Consider the following 17,491-nt stretch of genomic DNA (forward strand, 5'->3'; position numbering starts at 1 on the left):
AGCGTATTCGCTCCGCCTCAGGCGGCAGACTGCCTTGCCCAGGAGCCCTGGCTCTCCACGGCTCTCATCCTCCTGCTGCCTGGGCCCTGAGCCTGGTCAGCAAGTGGCATGAGAGGGAAGGTGACTTCTCAGCCTGGGCAAGGCCCTCCTCCTGTTCCTCTCTCTGCTGAAACCCTCTGCGGGCTCCTGGCTGGTTGGAGCCAGAGCAGGCGTGGAGCGGAGGCCTGGCTGGGGTGCCACCCTGGAGATGGGATGTTGTTCTCTCACCTGAGTCCCCTCCAGCCCTTGGGATTTTCTTGTTATGAAATACTTTATTGAAGGAGACGTTGGCTCTCCTGTAGTTTTACCTCCCCTGAGAGTGACTGTGGGGAATGCCAGTGTGTCTGAGGACAGACTTTTTTTTTTTTTTTTTTAAAAGAAAACCTGTTGTAGTCCCATGGATTTTCAACCTGATTTCTTTTCTTTTTATTTTCTAAAACTAAAATGAAATGCATGTTTAATAGGTTGTTCTAGTGGGGGTCTTGTGTTTTCCGGTCCCTGGCAGCTCGGAACCCCAGATGGGACTCTCAAGGAGGTGTCCTCTGCCTTCCTTGCAGGAGCACTCCTAGGGCTGGCCTCGGGGGCTGTTCTCCCTGGGAGGGTCGGGAGGTCAGGGACTGGAAACTCACTTGAGATGGGATGTTGGTGGTCTCTTGGGCACATATTTAAGAACATGTTCTCCATTGTTCTTGTGTAAGCGAGAGAGACACCCAGACCCGCCTGGCTTTTTGTGGCGGTGGTGCCCTTGCACACATCACACGAAGCGGGGTGGCCTAAGCACAGGACAGTGTCGTGCTTTGCATGATTTACGGTCCTGGTTTACGGTCCTCAGGATGCCTGGGAGACACACGTATCCTTGTCTGGTTAGCAAGTGAACTGACTGACCCTTGAGGCTCAGGGAGGTCAGCCAGTTGGGAATCTTTCTAGTCTGTCCCCACTGAGCCAGCTGCCTTGGACAAGTGGGGAGCCACAGCCCAGGCTGGACTGAGGCGGGAGGATGGAGTGCCTCTGGGGAGCTGGGGCATCAGTGCTGGACTCGGGCACAGTGCCCACTGCTTTACGACAGCACCAGTGCCTGATCTCACCTTGGCAGGAATTCTCTAATCCATCAAGCAGGTGGCTTTATTTCCATTTTACTGGCAAGGAAGTGAAGCGTCATGAATGTTGAGAGGCTTGCCCACCGCTGGGTGGCAGTTCAGTGCTGGCAAGTCACCCCCCACCCCCGAAGACAGCCCTGCTGTGAAGCAATGGGATCAGTTGGCCTGGCCACAGCAGAAATGCCCTGTTGTTTGGTGAAGCGGACTGGTCGAAAGGGGCATGTACCTCTCAGAGAGGAGGAGAACTCCTGCTGACCCCGAGGAAAACAAAACTCCAAATTCTGACGTCCCATCCGCAGTTTCTCACAACATTTATAGGCTGTCTAGAGTCGTAATGTTCTAGCCTACCTGCTATATGGTTGTGCATGGGGTTTCTAGTGGGAAGCCTGTTTACAGAAGCAGAGTGGGATAAGGGGAAGAACTGGCTGCTCCTGCGTTGCCCCTAGCCTGGAGCCTCCACAGGTGTGCTTACACTTCAGAGGGTAGTAGTCAGACTCCCAGGGGAAGTTATTTACAACCCAAAAGGTAGGGACCGGGTCAATCAGACTTTCTGGAGAAAGACTGAGAGAGGGGAGGGGAACTGGGCTCTTCCTTCCCAGGCTTTGGTTTCTCACCGTCACATTTTATAAGTCCACTTCACAGCCGGGTCTGGTTTGCCATCCCACCGTGTCCAGCTGGGCTCTGCTGTACTTTCCCCATGTGTCTGTGCCTTCCACTTTGCTAAGTGGGTTTTTCATGTCATCAGTGTGGTCTATTCCCACAGCCCCCCAGTGGGGAAGCTTCCTGGGGTAATGGGGTGGCCATCAGATGGGTCCTGATGTCCCTCCAGCAGGTGGTAGTGACCGGCTCCTATAGTGAGGCCACCACAGATGCAGGAGAAGCAGAAGAGAAGCCGGGGACTGAAGCAAGGGCCTGGACATTGGAAGAGCAAGAGGAATTAGAGAAGGGAAGGCGGAGATGCTGGAGACTGTGGACGCGTCAGGCGGCCAGGTTTAGCTGCCGTGAGTTCCTGTGGGGGCCGCGGTGGCTAGAGAGCATCATAGTGCACAGCGTAGGCTGAGTCAGTCTGGTCCAGCCAGGAGAGAGCTTGGCAGAGGCTTGAACAGGGGAGGGCAGTATAAAAACCGGGGGAAGGTGGGCCGCTGCTGAGGGAGGGAGGAGCTTGCTAAGGCCAGAGGCATGCAGAGGGCTGAGTTTGGAGAAGCGACCAGGAAGAGACGCGGACCCTTAAAGGAGAAGGCCCTGGAGGGCCGAATGGAGCTCCGAGGAGCAGCATGGCTGCACAGTAGTGACTTGAGTGCTGGGAGGGTGGAGGGCCCGGCTGCCAAGGAGGAACTGTCATCCAGAGGGACATCTCAGGACCACCGTATGCCATCCACCCACCACCACCTGGAAAGCAAAGCCCAGGAGGAAGGAACACCCACCCAACCTGGATGCTTCCTGCAGCCCCTCTGTTGGCAGAACCCAGCGAGGGGAAGGGAACAAGGTGGTCAGCCGGGCCCAGCTCGAGGATCAGAGGCTGGGCAAGGAAGGGAGGGTGGGGTGTCGATGATTGGTACGCACCCTGTTTGGCCACACAGCATCCACGCCCCTTCTGCACACACCAGGTCTTCCATACACCAAGGGTGGCCCAGGTGGACCCCCAGGACAGGACTCTCTTGGCGAGGACACTTGCTCCTCAGCTGCGTCCCAGCAGTTGGCTGCCAGTTGTTGTGTTGTCCTGTGACTCCTCTGAACCGATTCTGTGAAGTGTATTCTGCTACGTGACCATAAGGTTGGCCAGCTCTGTGGTCAGCTAGCCGCTGGACAGCTGCTTCCTTAGGTACCTGGCAGCCGGTCTCCTAGGCCCAGCTGACGGCTCAGTGTGCACTCTGTCTTGGCCTCCTTTTCCTTCTCAAGGTCAGAGATGAGAACTTGGGGCCTTCTCAGGCATTCTTGGACATGTGGCCTTCTAGATGCCCAGGAGCAGGTTGGGGCTTCTTAACTTCCCTGAGTATTTCACCCCCCCCCCCCTTTTTCATTTGAGCCAGCTGTGGCCTGCTGGGTGCCTCCTGTGACTGGGGAACTTCTGGCTGGGCAACCTTGCAAGCTCCCGTGTTTAGTGGGTGGCAAGCGTACCATATCCAGGATGGCTGAGCCCCAGGCTTGGGCGGGCCCTGCCAAGGTGTTCTTTCCTTAGGCACTCTCTCTGAACCGCAGATAGCTGACCTCCGGGGAATGGGTCAGTTCGAGTTGCCCAGCTGCTAGAGTTCAGGTGGAAGGCAGAGGTGGAGACTACCATGAGAGCCGGCTCCTCCAGACTAGTGCCCTTCCTCCCCCTCCACCTGCTTGAAACACCTGTGTTGGAGGGGAGAGGACTGCTGGAGGGGCGGTGGCAGTCAGGAGGGGCGTGTGGGAAGACTCCCCTTGATGTCCTAAGTTCTCTGTGCCCCAGCAGAACCTGCTTCTTATTGGCTCAAGAGTATACGAAACCTGTCTTTCCTGGGTGGCTGGAGTGGACAGGACTTCCCTACAGGGCAGGAGAGGGCCAGGGCAGAGGGATGGTCCTGAGCTGCAGGAGAAGACACTTGGAAACCCCTGTGGGCCCCGGGGGCCACAGGCCCTGAGAGGAGGGTGCCCCGTGCCAGCGTGAGTGCGCTAGCCTGCACTGGCTGCGTGGCCAGGCTGTGGAGGGGCAGTGTTCGGCAAGTGGGGCTCCACAGAGGGCTGCGCGAGCAGTGGGCGCTCGCCCTCACAGTAGTGGAGCGTGGGCCTCCCGGGTCCAGGTGTGGCAGGCTGGCTCCTCCTGAAGCCACTCTCCTTGGAGTGTGTGCGGTGTCTCCCCTGTCCTCACAGAGTCCCTCCTCTTCTCATGAGGACACCAGTCAGACTGGATGAGAAGGCCACATCTGCACACAGTCACCCTGGGTTTGGGGTCAAGGTTCAACGTGTGGATTTGGGGGAGCACAGCTCGGCCTATCCTGTCACCCCTTTGGATTGGTTGAAGCCATGTCTTAAAGTGGCCACTGCCAGATCCTGAGTGACAGCTCTGCTTGTGCCAGCGGCAGGAGTGATGTTGGAGGATGAAGTGGGCAACGTGGGTCCTGACGGCCAGTGCTGGCCTGCCCTGTGACAGCAGGACTGAGGTGCCCTGTGGTGTTCAGGCCGCACTTAGAGTCCCGTCTGCTGGAACCCCATGAGTGTGGGGAGCTGTGGCATTAAACATCAGAGAAGGACTTAAACATGATCTAATGAATAATTACAAACTAGAAGCGGCTGAAAAATGAGCTGGCCTCGCGGCTGACTTGCACATGCCTGAATGAGATCCACGTCAGATGTGATGCTGGGCTTAGAGCTGGGGATTCAATTTGAATTATATAAACACAGGCACATTTTAACATTACGCTTTTAGCATGGCTGCGCCCTGGTCTGCTGTGTTTAATTGAGGACAGCAGGCTGAGCCACTCTGCCCCTACCCATGTTGCTATGAGAGGAAGGGAGGCCAGCGTGGAGGGAGGGAGGCCGTAGAGGAGCCTGACCTGACCAAGAGCCTCCCAGGGTGTGGAGAGAGCAGGTCATGACAGCAAGCCCTGACTGGTATGACAGTCTCAACACCCTCAGGCCATTTTTTAAAATATCTTTATTTTATTTATTTTTATGTTGTGATGAAGATTGAACCCAGGGCCTCCCACATGCTAAAGGAGCGCTCTACCGCTGAGCCACAACCCCAGCCTCACCCTCAGGCCATTTTTAAGTGAGCATATATATATATATATATGTAAATATATGGGAAAATGGGAGGGACTACTTCAGATCAGTAACACTGGCTACCTCAGGTATCAGGGAGAGCTGGGAGGGGACAAGAAGCTCTATCTGGTATTGGTTCTGTTTTTAACAATGGGACTGTGAACATGTTTAATTTATTTAAACATCCCCTTGGAGAAAAAAAGTAACTGTTTTTCTTTTAATTCTTCTAATAAGAACAGCTGGCGAGCCTTGGCCATAGCCGTATTCCTAGGCATAGCTAACTATGGCTCCTCAGGTATCCACCAGGAGAGTCCTGGGTGTACTGACAGCTGGTGTGCACTTCTGGCACCGTGAGAGCGAGTGTGGAAACAGATGGTGAGAACAGTACCTGGAGAGCAGCGAAAGACCGCGCCCCAGTCCTTGCTGTGTCCATCTCTGGGGAAAGGCAGCTGTGACCCCCACCTGTGTGACAGTGCTCCCTGGGTGGGGCTGACCTTGCCCAGGTTTCCTTCCAGACGCCTCAGGGCTGTGTAGGAAGGGGCTGTGCCTGTGCCTGTGCCCCATTGTCTCTGGGCCCTGAAGCACTTGGCCCGGAGTTCATCCTGCGCAGTGTCACGGTGCCCCAGATCATGGAACGGGAGATGTGTTGGCCTCTGGGACCGTCTGGTGCCTGTGCAGAGTGCTGCGTGAGGGAGGGCATGAAGGCCGGAGCAGAAGGCATGAGCCTTTGCTGACTGGAATCAGAGCGTGGGGCTCCCTTGAGGTGGCGGGAATGAGCACAGAGAGGCGTAGGCAGAGGATGGTGGTGGTTCTGTCCATTCACCTGGTTTCCAGAGGTGAGACTGTTCAGAGCCAAGGGGTCACTCCATCCTGCCAGAACCAGGAGAGTCTGTATTTGAATCACAAACAGTATATTAATTGGTTTTGTTGCTTCTTGAGCCGTATCAAAATGCCTTCATGGTGCAGTCTGCAACTTGATTTTTTCCCCCCCTGGTACTAGGTACCCTACCACTGAGCCACATCCCTAGTCATTTTTTTTTTTTTTATTTGTACCAGGTATTTAACCCAGGGATGCCTAACCACTGAGCAATGTCCTTAGACCCCTGTTAAAAAATGTTTATTTTGCGACAGGGTCTCCCTAAGTTGCTGAGAGCCTCCCTAAGTTTCCCAGGCTGGCCTTGAATTTGCAATCCTCCTGCCTCAGCGACTCAGCCACTGGGGTTACAGTGTGCACCTCCACACCTGGCCAGCTGTTTTTATTTTGAGACAGGGTCTTGTTAAGTTGCCCAGGCTAGCCTTGGACATTCTAACCCTCCGCTTCAGTCTCCTGAGTATCTGGGGTTACAGGCCTGCACCTCTGAGCCTAGCTGCAATTGGATTTTTCATCATTCAACACAGTTTCAAAGATGAGTCTGAGGTAGTATGTGTGGCTGCAGTTTATTCTCTATGTAATACTACGTTGTGTGTGTGCCACACACACACAAATTACTAGTAATGCTGTGTGACCGTTCTGTGCCGTCTCTGGGGGTGGTTGTCAGACTCGTAGCTTTGTGCCCATCCGACAGTAGTGGGATGGCATCTCGCCACAGCTTTGATTCCATTCCCTTCATGTTGGAGGTTTGGGCTTCCTCTTTACTGAGGCGCCTCTTGCCCATTACCACAGGGTGGCCTCGTCTTCATGGGCCGTAGACACTGGCTGCTGGTCCTTTGCTGACAATGCTGCCCATGGATCGGTCCCCAGTCTGTGCCTAGTGTTATTAACCCCCTGTGTGTCTTGGCAACCAGGAGTTCTTAATTTGAATGTAGCCAAGTGTGGGAGCCCCTTAAGGTTTTCTTTTGTGTCGTTAAGTAACAAACTTTTTAAAAATTTTTTAGTCATTGATGGACCCTTATTTAATTTATTTATTTGTATGTGGTGCTGAGAATTGAACCCAGGGCCTCACACGTGCCAGGCAAGCACTTTACCTCTGAGCCACCACCCCAGCCCCAAGTAACAAACTTTTGTTAATATTTATTTTTTTAGTTGTAGGTGAACACAATGTCTTTATTTTATTTTTATGTGGTGCTGAGGATGGAACCCAGTGCCTCACACATGCTAGGCGAGCACTCTGCCTCTGAGCCCCAGCCCCGGCCTGTAAGTAACAAACTTATTACTACCCCAGGTCAGAAAGGGCTTCTTCTTCTTCCTCCTCTCAGTTTCTTGGACTTGACGTTGCATGAGTACCGTCAGTGGGATGAGGGAAGCGCTGTCTGTGGAGGAGCAGTTGTCCAGCTCTGTGTCCTTTCCCCAGGTCCCTTGCTTGCCCTCTGCCAGAGACCCCATGAATATATGTGAGGGCTCTGTTCCCCGGTTCTCTGTTCTTTCCCGTGTGCTTTCAGACACCATTACAGCTTTCTACAAAGTCTGTGTGCCCAACAGGCAAGTCCCCCCACCCCCACCCTCACCTCACGGTGGCTCTGCTTGGGCCACAAGCCCCGTGGGCATCCTCATGTCCACTGCAGCTCCATCTGCAGGTGAGTTTGGGATGTTCGACATCTGTAGGGAAACAGGCCTTCCTCTTTGTGAAATGGTATCCCCTTGGTTTTGGTTTTCTCTGTTTTCTTTCAGAAAACTTATGATTTCCATCATGAACACCCATGATTAAAGGTGCTGTTTAGGGTTATTTATTCCTAGGTACCCTACATAATTTTGCTGCTACCTTTATAAAACATTAATGCTAGCTCTCATAGTCTAAGAAGTGCGATGGTCGTGACTTGGTGTCCAGTCGCCTGGCTGAGGGTTAGGAAGTTCCCTTCTGTTCCTCTTTGTTAATACTTGTTTTTATGAATAGGTGTTCACTGTTGGCTTTTCTTTCTGAGTAATTTTACATTCCTTGAGATGGTGTGGGTTTCCTACATTTGATGCTAATGAGGCAAATTGCAAGGATAGTGTTCAAGTGTTAGACCATGTCTGCACCCTGAGGTAGGTGCCCTTGCACCAAGATCTTTTCGCATCCTGGTGAATGGGGATATCTCTTTTTTAAAGAGATACAGACAGATTTATTTAGAAAAGCAGAGACACATTCAAGGGAGAATGTGGACCAGAGGGAGAGACTACTGGTTTGCTAATATTTTTAAAAACCTGTGCTTATGAGTGAGACTGTAATTTTCACTTTTCTCCTTGCCTTTGTTTGGCTTTGGTATCAAGGTTTTAGTCTCATAAAATCATAAAATTAATTGTAGGGCTGAGGTTGTGGCTCATGGTAGAGCACACGTGAGGCACTGGGTTCAGTTCTCAGCACCACATAAAAAAATAAATAAAGATGTCTTGTTCATCTACAACTAAAAAATATTTTAAAAAATTAATTGTAGACTTTCTTTCCCTCTCTTTTCCTCCATTCTCTCTCTCTCTCTCTCTTTTTTTTTTTTTTGTATATTAGATATTTTATTTATGGGGGAAAAAACCAAAAACCAAAAACAGATGCAGTAGCTCACATCCATAATTCTAGCAACTTGAGAGGGTGAGGCAGGAGGATTCCAATTTCAAGGCCAGCCTCAGAAATTTAGTGAGGCCCTAAGGAACTTAGTGAGATCCTGTCTCAAAGTAAAAATTAAAAAATCCTGGGGATGTAGCACATCCCCAGCACTTGCTGAGCATGCATGAAATCCTGGGTTCAACCCAGTACCGTAAAAATCCCAAAGCAACTGCTCACGCACACATGTATGTGCACACACACTGTTATAACACATAAACACGTGAACACACACATGCAGGCACACTCACACGCAAAAATACACAGCCACTCACACATAGGCTTGCATACTCTCACACACTTGTACATAAACACACTCAGGCAGTCACAAACACTAGCACACACTCACAAGCACAGATTCACACACACACATTGACACACATCTACACAAACAGTCCTAAACACATTCAGGCTCACATACACTCACATCATAACACATACTATATAATCCCAGACACACTCACAGTCTCTTTCATGCATATGCACACTCACACATATTTTGTCTTTCTCACCTGCACACTAGCACATTCCTAGTCTGTCACACCCATACATTCACAACTCCTCCAGTCATTCTTATGCTCATTCATTCACATGCTTGCACATCCACGTCATCCCACTCACGCAACCAGACACACACTCTGTCTCTCACATTTACACACTCACTTTCACAGCCACACACAACACAGGCACATATACTTTTATACATTTATACACTCATATACTCTCAATGCACTGAAAGATGCTCTCACACTCACTTCTATGCACTCACACTTTCTCCTTAAAGCATACTGGTGTACATACATGTACTTCCATTCACATACTCAAAATACACACATTCACACTCAGACACCTTCACTCACCAGCACACACTAACTCAGTCACATTCTCAAACTCCAGACTCGTGTATACTGACATGCTAATGCATCCACACACTCACACACTCCTGCATGCTGACAGAGACGCACTGTCACAGTCACACAATTCCCACAGTGACACACACACATACACATACTGACGCACTGTCATGCTCACATGCTCACAGGCAAACACACGCTCACACAATCACACTGTATCCCAAGCATACACTCTAGCTCAACACACCCATAGTCTCACTCATAGTCCCTCATACACTTGCACACGGACACACTGTCTCACGTGCTCACACATATCATGCACACATTTACACCCTCACACCCTCACTGACACACACATACCCACACACCGATACACATAGACTTGCACAGTCACACACAAACCCTGCCACACTGTCATCTCGCATTCTCACTCTGGCTCACACACACTCTTCTAGGGTGAGTTCTGCGTCCTCGAGTCGTGCAGCCAGCTTTCTGAGGGCCAGCGCTTTCTGCCCTTCCATGGAAGCTCTTTGCTTTCCTGTGTCGTGGGTTGTTGCAGGAGCCGTAGGCAGACAGTAGATTGAGACCCTCACGAGGGCCCAGGAATCAGGTCTAGATGAACGACTGGCGCAGCCTGCTGTGCCCTGGCGGCTGGGCCCGGGAGCCGCGGCTGCTCCTGGCCTCCCTGCCTGAGCTGTTGTCTTGTGCTGGGGGCCAGGTGGCTCGTCTCCCTCCTCTCCCATCCTTCAGCTGGGGTGGTCACGCCTGTCTTTTTTCATCTTCAGAGGTCCTAGTCCACACTGGTTTCCGGCACACAGTGATGTATTTCCTCCATAATTTAGTTTTCTGTCTCTACTTAAAGTTAAGTCCTTTCCTTTATATTCATCTTTTTCTCTTGATAGAAGGCTTAGTTTTTTCCTCGTCTTCCTCAAAAAAAAAAGGTGATTCACTGTGGCCAGAAAACTTTCCTTCAGCAGCTTAGACGCACAACACTCCAAAGCCGTTGCTGCGCTTGTCTAGTTTTATGTTGAAAGGGCCTCTGGGTGACTCTGCAGTTGTTTTGATTTGGGGCTTATGATTTTTCCTGATACATGGAGGTTTGTTCTAACACACTGAACTGGGAGTACTGGTTCTCCGCTACACCTTAGCCCCAAGCCTGGCTTCTGTGACTGGCCAGGGCTCTGCATCCTCGTCCTGTTCCCCAGCTGGATCCTTATCTGGCCCTGCCTCCAGAGGGCGCTAGAGGGCACCAGGCAGGTAGAGTATCGTGGCAGCACCTCACCCTGCAAGTCAGTTCTTTCCTCTCCAGCCCCAAGGTCCTCCTTCTTCCCCAGTGGGCAGACAGGGCCCCCAGAGGTCCAGGCCTGACCCAGGCCCCTCCCTGGAGTTTGGACTGTTCCCCTCTCCTCCCTTGGCTCTCCAGCCCCAGAGGAGGCGACTTCTGTGGTGTCTCAGGCCCCTTTGCCTTCCTCATCGTCCAGCCATGCCGGCCTTCAGGTGGAGCTCTGCTAACACGCTGGGCGGGGGGAGGCTCCCCTGAGTGGACCTGCCTGATGCTCTGGAGAAGTAAATCTTCCAGCTTTAAATCTCACTTCTCAGATCTACTGTGTCGCCTCTCTGGAAAACCTTCAGGTGACCTGGTGTCTATGTTAAGCTGAATGGTCTCTGCTTAGAGTTTATTTGCCTAGTAAATTCTGATGAGTTCTATGTACTCATCACTGGGGGTGCGGGGGAGTGGGCCAGGACAGACATAGGCCTGGCCCTGCAGGGACTGTGGTCTAGGGTTCAATCTGTTTGGATTAGGCATTTTGAATTCTAGCAGTGGAGGCAACAAAAGAAAAAAAAATATATAAGTTACATTACATTAAAAGTTGCATTTAGGGGCTGGGGCTGGGGCTCAGTGGTAGAGCACTTGCCTAGCATGTGTGAGGCACTGGGTTCGATTCTCAGCACCACCTATAAATAAATGAATAAAATAAAGGTCCATACATATAAAAATATTTTTTAAAAAAGTTGCATTTATTAAAAGGCTCAGCCACCCAAGTGGAAAGCAGCAAACAGGACAGGAGAAACACTTGCCAACAGCACAGCTGGTGTGGGTTAGCCCAGATGCCATAGGAAAGCCCCACTCCGTGACGGTGGTAAACACCCGTCTACAGAGCGGGGAAAAGACCTGCATGGACCTTGCTCCAAAGAAGTTGTTCAAGTGGCAGTGGCAGGTGAACGGACACTCAGCATCACTACCCACCAGGCAAGGGCCAGTCCAAACCAGCGCAGCTCACTCCCAGCAGGATGGCTGCTGCCCTAAAACTAGGTAATAAGAGTGTGGGAGGAGGTAGAACAGTGAGAACTCTTGCGCACTGTTGGAAATGTCGGTGGTGCAGCCATTACAGTGTGTTAGTTCCCTAAAAGTGGAGCCCCCAAATGATCCAGCAATTCCACTTCTGAGGTGTATTTGGAAGCCTAAGAGCAGACTCAAGAGATGGGACCGTGTGTGCAGCAGCGTCATCCGCAAGAAGTGCCCAAGTGTCCCCCACAGAGGAGTGGAAATATAATGTGCCCACTCTCCCTGTGGAGCACGATTCAGCCTCAGACAGAACATCCAGAGGCGTGCCACGGCAGGGTGGAACTGAGGACTTCACTGAGAAGGATAAGCTGTTGAGGGATAGACACCTGATTCAGTACATCCCAGGCCCGGAGTCCTGGTGCCCATGCGGCAGATAGTGTGGTGGTTCCCAGGGGCTGTTGGAGGTGGTGGGAGCTAGTGTTCAGGGAACAGAGCTTCTCTTTGGGAAGATGGGAAGCTCTGGAGATGGAGGGTGGTGTTTGAACAGCTCTGTGAAAGTGCCTGATGCTACCCAAGTGATCAAGATGGCACATTTTGTGTTATGTGCATTAAATGACAGATTTATAAAAGTAACCCAAAAAGCACAGTGCAGTAATAGAATAAGATCTGGGAGCCAGCCATGGTGGCACACGTCTGTAATCCTGGCGGCTCGGGAGGTTGAGGCAGGAGGATCCCCAGTTCAAATTCGGACTCAGCAACTTAGTGAGGCCCTGTGTCTAAATAAGAAATAAAAAGGATTGGGGATGTGACTTAATGGTTAAGCACCCCTGGGTTCAATGCCTTGTGTCCCTCCACCCCCCAAAAGGATCTGAACTTCATGGCAGATCAGCCGCCCTCCTGGGCCTTGGCAGTTCTCTGTGTCTTCTGTTCTCATCTGTTTCCTGAGGGTTGGACTAGCTGGTTACCTGGTCACTTCTTGCCCTGCATTGGGGGGTTCCAGGGGAGAATGTGTTTTTGGCCCAGAGAGGGGTTGATGGTTTGGCCCCAGAACAGTGGGCAGGGGTCAGCAGACCCTTACCCCATTTCTAGCTGTTTCATGTGGGGACCTGTCAATTTAAGAAAACAACAAATAGTGCCATTTTTACCCTGTAGGTGAAGTGTCACTTCAGTCACTCGTTCCCAGAGTTGATTTAGCTTTTTGTAGGAATGTCTGTCTGTCTGCTGGATTGTTAGATTTTTTCTTTCTTTCCATTTCCAAATCTCACAACCTGTCTGTATGTAACTGGGTGCAGGCTTCCCCCTGCCTGCACTGGGGTACAGGTCCCCAAGCCGATTGCAGCAGGGCAGCTTGCAGGTGTGGCCATGCTGTCCCAGGCAGAATTTCCTGGGTAGTCACCTGAGTTTTAAAAATTAAGCTTTTTCTTATCACAAAGCCATGGGTTAATTACCCACTCCCCTAAATGCAGAAAGTACTGAATAGCTATATAATTTGTACAAAATAGACTCATTTCGTACAGATTTTGTAGCCTTTTCTGGTTAGCAGTAGACTCGGGATGTTTCACATGTTATTACTTGTGCTGTGACAAAGCCATCTGCATGGCTGCTCGGCTGACCTTGGACTTGGGTGGTCCTCCCCAACAGCTGTTGGGCAGTCAGCCCCCACATTGTTCAGCTTCATTAAGCCACTCAGCACCTTCCCCTCTGTCCTCTCATCAAGTCCTGGATGCTGAGCACTGTGCTGGGCGGCGGGTTTGAGAAGGGAACAGACAGAAGCTGAAGCCAAAGGTCCCTGCCACTCGTGGACGTGCCAGTCCACAGCAGGTATGTGCAGATGCTGGCAGTGTGCAGTCTCGGTGGTGGGCAGGAAAGGCAGAGGAGGGGCCCTGGGGAGTCTAACCTAGATCAGGGCCTGCAGTCTAGTACAGGAGGGAACGAGGGTTGAGGGCCCCGGGAAGTCTGTTTGGCAGGACAGGCCTTGCAGCCTCAGCAATAGCAGAGCATGACTGGAGACCCACAGATATGAGTGGGTGGTCAGGAGGGGTTAGGCCAGCCTCGAGATACTGGCCTTTCAGATCAGATATATTTTTAGACCTAGAATGAGCTTTAGGCAAGTTTTTGAAAAATGAATTTCTCTGACAAGTGTTTCTTGAGACTCTTTCACATTCTTTACTTGCCAGCAAGGTGGCCTGGCACGCGGGCTATTGCAGTACGAGGGCAGGTGAGGTGTGGACCTGAGCTTGCACACGGACACAGCCCAGGCCAGAGAGAGTGCCGGTTCCCTAGCCAGACTGTAATGCCATGTCCATAGCAATGCTTTCTCAGTTGTCACACCAGACCCTCTGTGGCAGGTGGCCCGACGTGCCTGCCATCAGGAGCAGACACACGATAAAGACACTTCTGTGCCTGCACTGCAGCCACAGGTTCACTGCCCCCAGTAGGAGGCAAGAATCCACGTCAGTGCAGACACCCAGCCTCCAGGGGCCTGGCAGGAAGGGTTCCCCAGGCTTCAGCTTGGAGATGCTGCCTGTGCAGGCTGTCCACTCCTCAGCTGGGGACACACAGGTCTTCCTGTGCAAGTGTATCTTGGAGTGAACTTGACCTGGCCATGGCTGTGAGGTGCCCTGTGGTGCTCAGCTCTACCCTGGCCGCTGCTGGTCTTTCTTTTGTGCTGCCTGTAACTGAAAGGAAGCCCTCTGGGTCAGCTGTGGCTTTCTGGAGGGCTCTCCTCAGAGTTTGGCTGTGGAGGGTGAAAAGAGGGTGCTTCCCCACCCTGGCAGCCACAGCCTCTGGGCCTAAGGCCCCTTGCCTGCCCAGAAGATGGTACTGCTGGCCCTCCCTGCCCTCCAGGGATGCCCCCCCACCTGCCCTCCAGAGCTGCCCCCCTACCTTCCCCTTTAGGGCTGCCCCCCTCCAGCTGCCCTCCAGAGCTGTCCCCCACCTGCTCTCCAGAGCTGCCCCCCACCTGCCCTCCAGGGCTGCCCCCCTCCCAGCTACCTGCCCTCCAGGGCTGCCCCCCTACCTTCCCCTTTTGGGATGCCCCCCCAGCTGCCCTCCAGGGCTGCCCCAACCTGTTGTCCAGAGCCTCCCCCGACCTGCCGTCCAAGGCTGCGCCTTACCCCCTGTCATCCAGGGCTGTCCTCCCCTGCCTGCTAGCACTCCCCGCCCCTCCAGCTGCCCTTTAGGGCTGCCCCCCCCCCCCCAGCCTCCCTTTTGCCTGCTCTGTCCCAGGACGCATCAGCTTCTTAGGGAGGTGCTACCTCTGGTTCCCTCCTGGGCTCCACTGCAAGGGTCCTCTGTGTTCCTGTGGCATCTGTCACAGGAGGCTGTCTGTGGCTCCTCTCTGTGTGCCCAGCACATTCTGCCACTCTTTCCATGGGACAGCATTCATGTGTGTCCCCTGGCTGGGACCTGGTGTGTGTTCAGGACCTGCTGGTCGTGGGTGTTGGTGGGTGACCCAGCATGGCGGGGGCTCTTGCCCTGTACCCTCAGGTGAAAGGCGTGTGCATTCCTGTTGGATCCCATTCCTGTTGGCATTGACACCCTTCTGAGAGAAGAGCCTCATGCCCTCTTCGCCCTGCTGTTCTCTTGCAGTCTGTCCCCTCCCCTCCTGTTTCCTCCTGCTGCTCTCTGTTCACAGTCCCCACTGTTGGTTCATCCAGCTGTGTGCTTCATTCTGATGGCCTTTATCAAGTGTCCCCACAGTGTGGCCTTGCTTTGCCTGTCCCTTGCTCTGCAGCCTGTCTGACCGCTGCTAGGATTTTACCAGTGAGTGTGGGACAGGGGATGTGAGAAACAGGCTCACCTGTCCCCACCAGCCCAAAGAGCAGACTGAGAGGCCCGAGGCAGAGCAGAAAGCAAGCTTTATTGTCCGTCTTGCAGGAGTGGCGCTGGGGGGGTGGCAGGACACCCAGAGCAATTACATCCTGCTGTCTCCTAGTGCCCTGCGACCCTCCCTGGTTTCTCGTTGGCTGAGTACCATGGGGTGCACAGTCTTTCTGACATCGCCTCGTTTCCTGTCTCCTGTTGGGCTGTTTAAGGAAATATACCTTTAGTGTTCCCATCTCCCTGCTCTCTTGTGGTGGAGAGTCTTCTGGATCTAGTGCCTTTGGCGCGGACACAGCTCTCACTTCCTTACTAAGTTACCATTTCTTAACGGAGAGAGCCTCTCTGTCGGTCGGGCCTTCTGTTTGTCAAGGGGCAGTTGAGGGCATGGACTTGGGATCTGCCACATCCACAGGCTGTGATGCTGTTGTGTGAGTTAACTGCTGTACCTATCCATTCTGTTTCTCCTCCAGCTGCCTTTATTACAGCCCAATTTTACATTTAAGGCTAAATACTGATTTCTGAAAATGGACCACCAGACTTTCTATTTCTTGGAGGGGGTGGGAGGACTTTGTGTGTAAGGGTAGGGTTTCTGTGGTGGCCTCTAGCCCTGGGCTGGCTGAGGGGATATGAGAACAGGAGTAGGGGTAGGGACTCTGAGACACCTGGCATTGGTGGGCTAGAGGTCCTGGTAAAGAGTGTTGGGTGGGACACTAAGGAAAGAAGGTGGGAAGGCAGAAGCTGGTGACTGGGGACACTTGGCATTGAGATGACCAAGGAGGGCTGGGACAAGTGTGGGGCTGGGTGGTCATGTGGGAAAAGGACAGACCCTGACACTGAGGAGGATGGAGGCCCAGTGTGGGGGTCGTGCAGGGGGTCTGGATCTAAACACCAGGAAGAGCATTGGGGGTGGGGGGAGCAGAGCAGGAGGTGGGCTGTGCTCTGGGGTGGGGCGCATGGACCAGGGCAGGTGGACCGTGGCTGCACTTGCAGGACCCTGGAAGGCTGGGCCTTGCTCCTTTGCTGTCTCTGTCACCAGCAGGGGTGACAGGGGTCGGTCTGTGGGCCAGGATGTCACTCCTGTGTGGCTCAGAGAAAGCAGCAGTGAGCCAGAGTTCAACCCCTAGTGACTTACAGGGAGTTGCTGCAGGGGTTCCCTCAGGTGGGCACAATCTTTAGGTACAACAAACAACTTGGTGACCTCCTTCCGACAGAGGCAGTCTCAGGTTTGCAGGTGTCCGGGGATCCTGCTTGGCGGCCCTGCGGGAAGTTTCTGCCATGTGCCGGGCACCAGGGACTGCTGGTGAGTCTCCCCGAGTCCTACCGGGGGAAGAGCCACAGTCTTACCAGCTGCATGCTTCAGGCGTCGTTGCTGGTTGGCCTGTGGGCTCGCGAGAGCAGCCTGTGCACCATGCTTCCCGCTCCCCAAGTGCTTCCCTGCTCTTCCTTTGGCTCTTTGGAGTCGGCTGTCCTGTGCCTTCGGGCTTAGAGAGTGGGGCTTGGAGGTATCATCTGGAGCAGACAGTTGGCAACTGGCAGAGCAAATATCTGGAAGTCCTGGGACATCTCTTTCCCCTTCGACTTTGTTTTGTTTTGTTTTAAGAATTTATTTTAATTGTAGATGGACACAGTCCCTTTATTTTATTTATTTATTTTTATGTGGTAATGAGGATCAAACCCAGTGCCTCACAAATGCTAGACAAGCGCTCTACCACTGAGCTTCAATCCCAGCCCCTCAGCTTTATTTATTTTTAAAACGTATTTTGTTTTTTTAGTTGTGTTTGGACACAATACCTTTATTTTATTTTTATGTGGTGCTGAGGATCAAATCCAGCTCCCTGCACGTGTTAGGCGAGCGCTCTACCGCTGAGCCACAACCCCAGCCCCTCAGCTCACCCTGGGTGGCACCAAGTCTAGTTACACCTCGACTCCACTGTCCTGTGCAGCGGGGAAGAGCTGAATGTCTGCTCTGGAAGGACCACCTGACACGCCTTTTTTTGTTGCTGTTGTTTAGGGCTCCAAATTTGGACGGGGAATTGGGTTCACCCAGACTTCTCAACGAACTTCTGCGCGGAGATCATTTGGAAGATCCAAGAGGTTCAGCATCACACGGTCCCTCGATGACCTAGAGGTAGGTCAGGTTAATTCTTCTTG

The 17,491-nt window shown here is 52.6% G+C and overlaps 1 protein-coding gene across 3 annotated transcripts in view; it reads left to right on the plus strand.

Annotated features, from left to right (window-relative positions):
- The window catches only part of Rgs12 (regulator of G protein signaling 12), a 115,196-nt gene that overhangs the window by 22,136 nt on the left and 75,569 nt on the right, over positions 1-17,491 (plus strand). For all 3 annotated transcript variants that reach the window (XM_071614110.1, XM_071614111.1, XM_034635895.2), the window contains exon 3: positions 17,352-17,468. In XM_071614110.1, the coding sequence (XP_071470211.1) occupies positions 17,352-17,468 (117 nt within the window). The remainder of the gene's footprint in view (positions 1-17,351; positions 17,469-17,491) is intronic.

This window comes from Marmota flaviventris, chromosome 7 (assembly GCF_047511675.1).
Source record: "Marmota flaviventris isolate mMarFla1 chromosome 7, mMarFla1.hap1, whole genome shotgun sequence".
Lineage (NCBI taxonomy): Eukaryota > Metazoa > Chordata > Mammalia > Rodentia > Sciuridae > Marmota > Marmota flaviventris.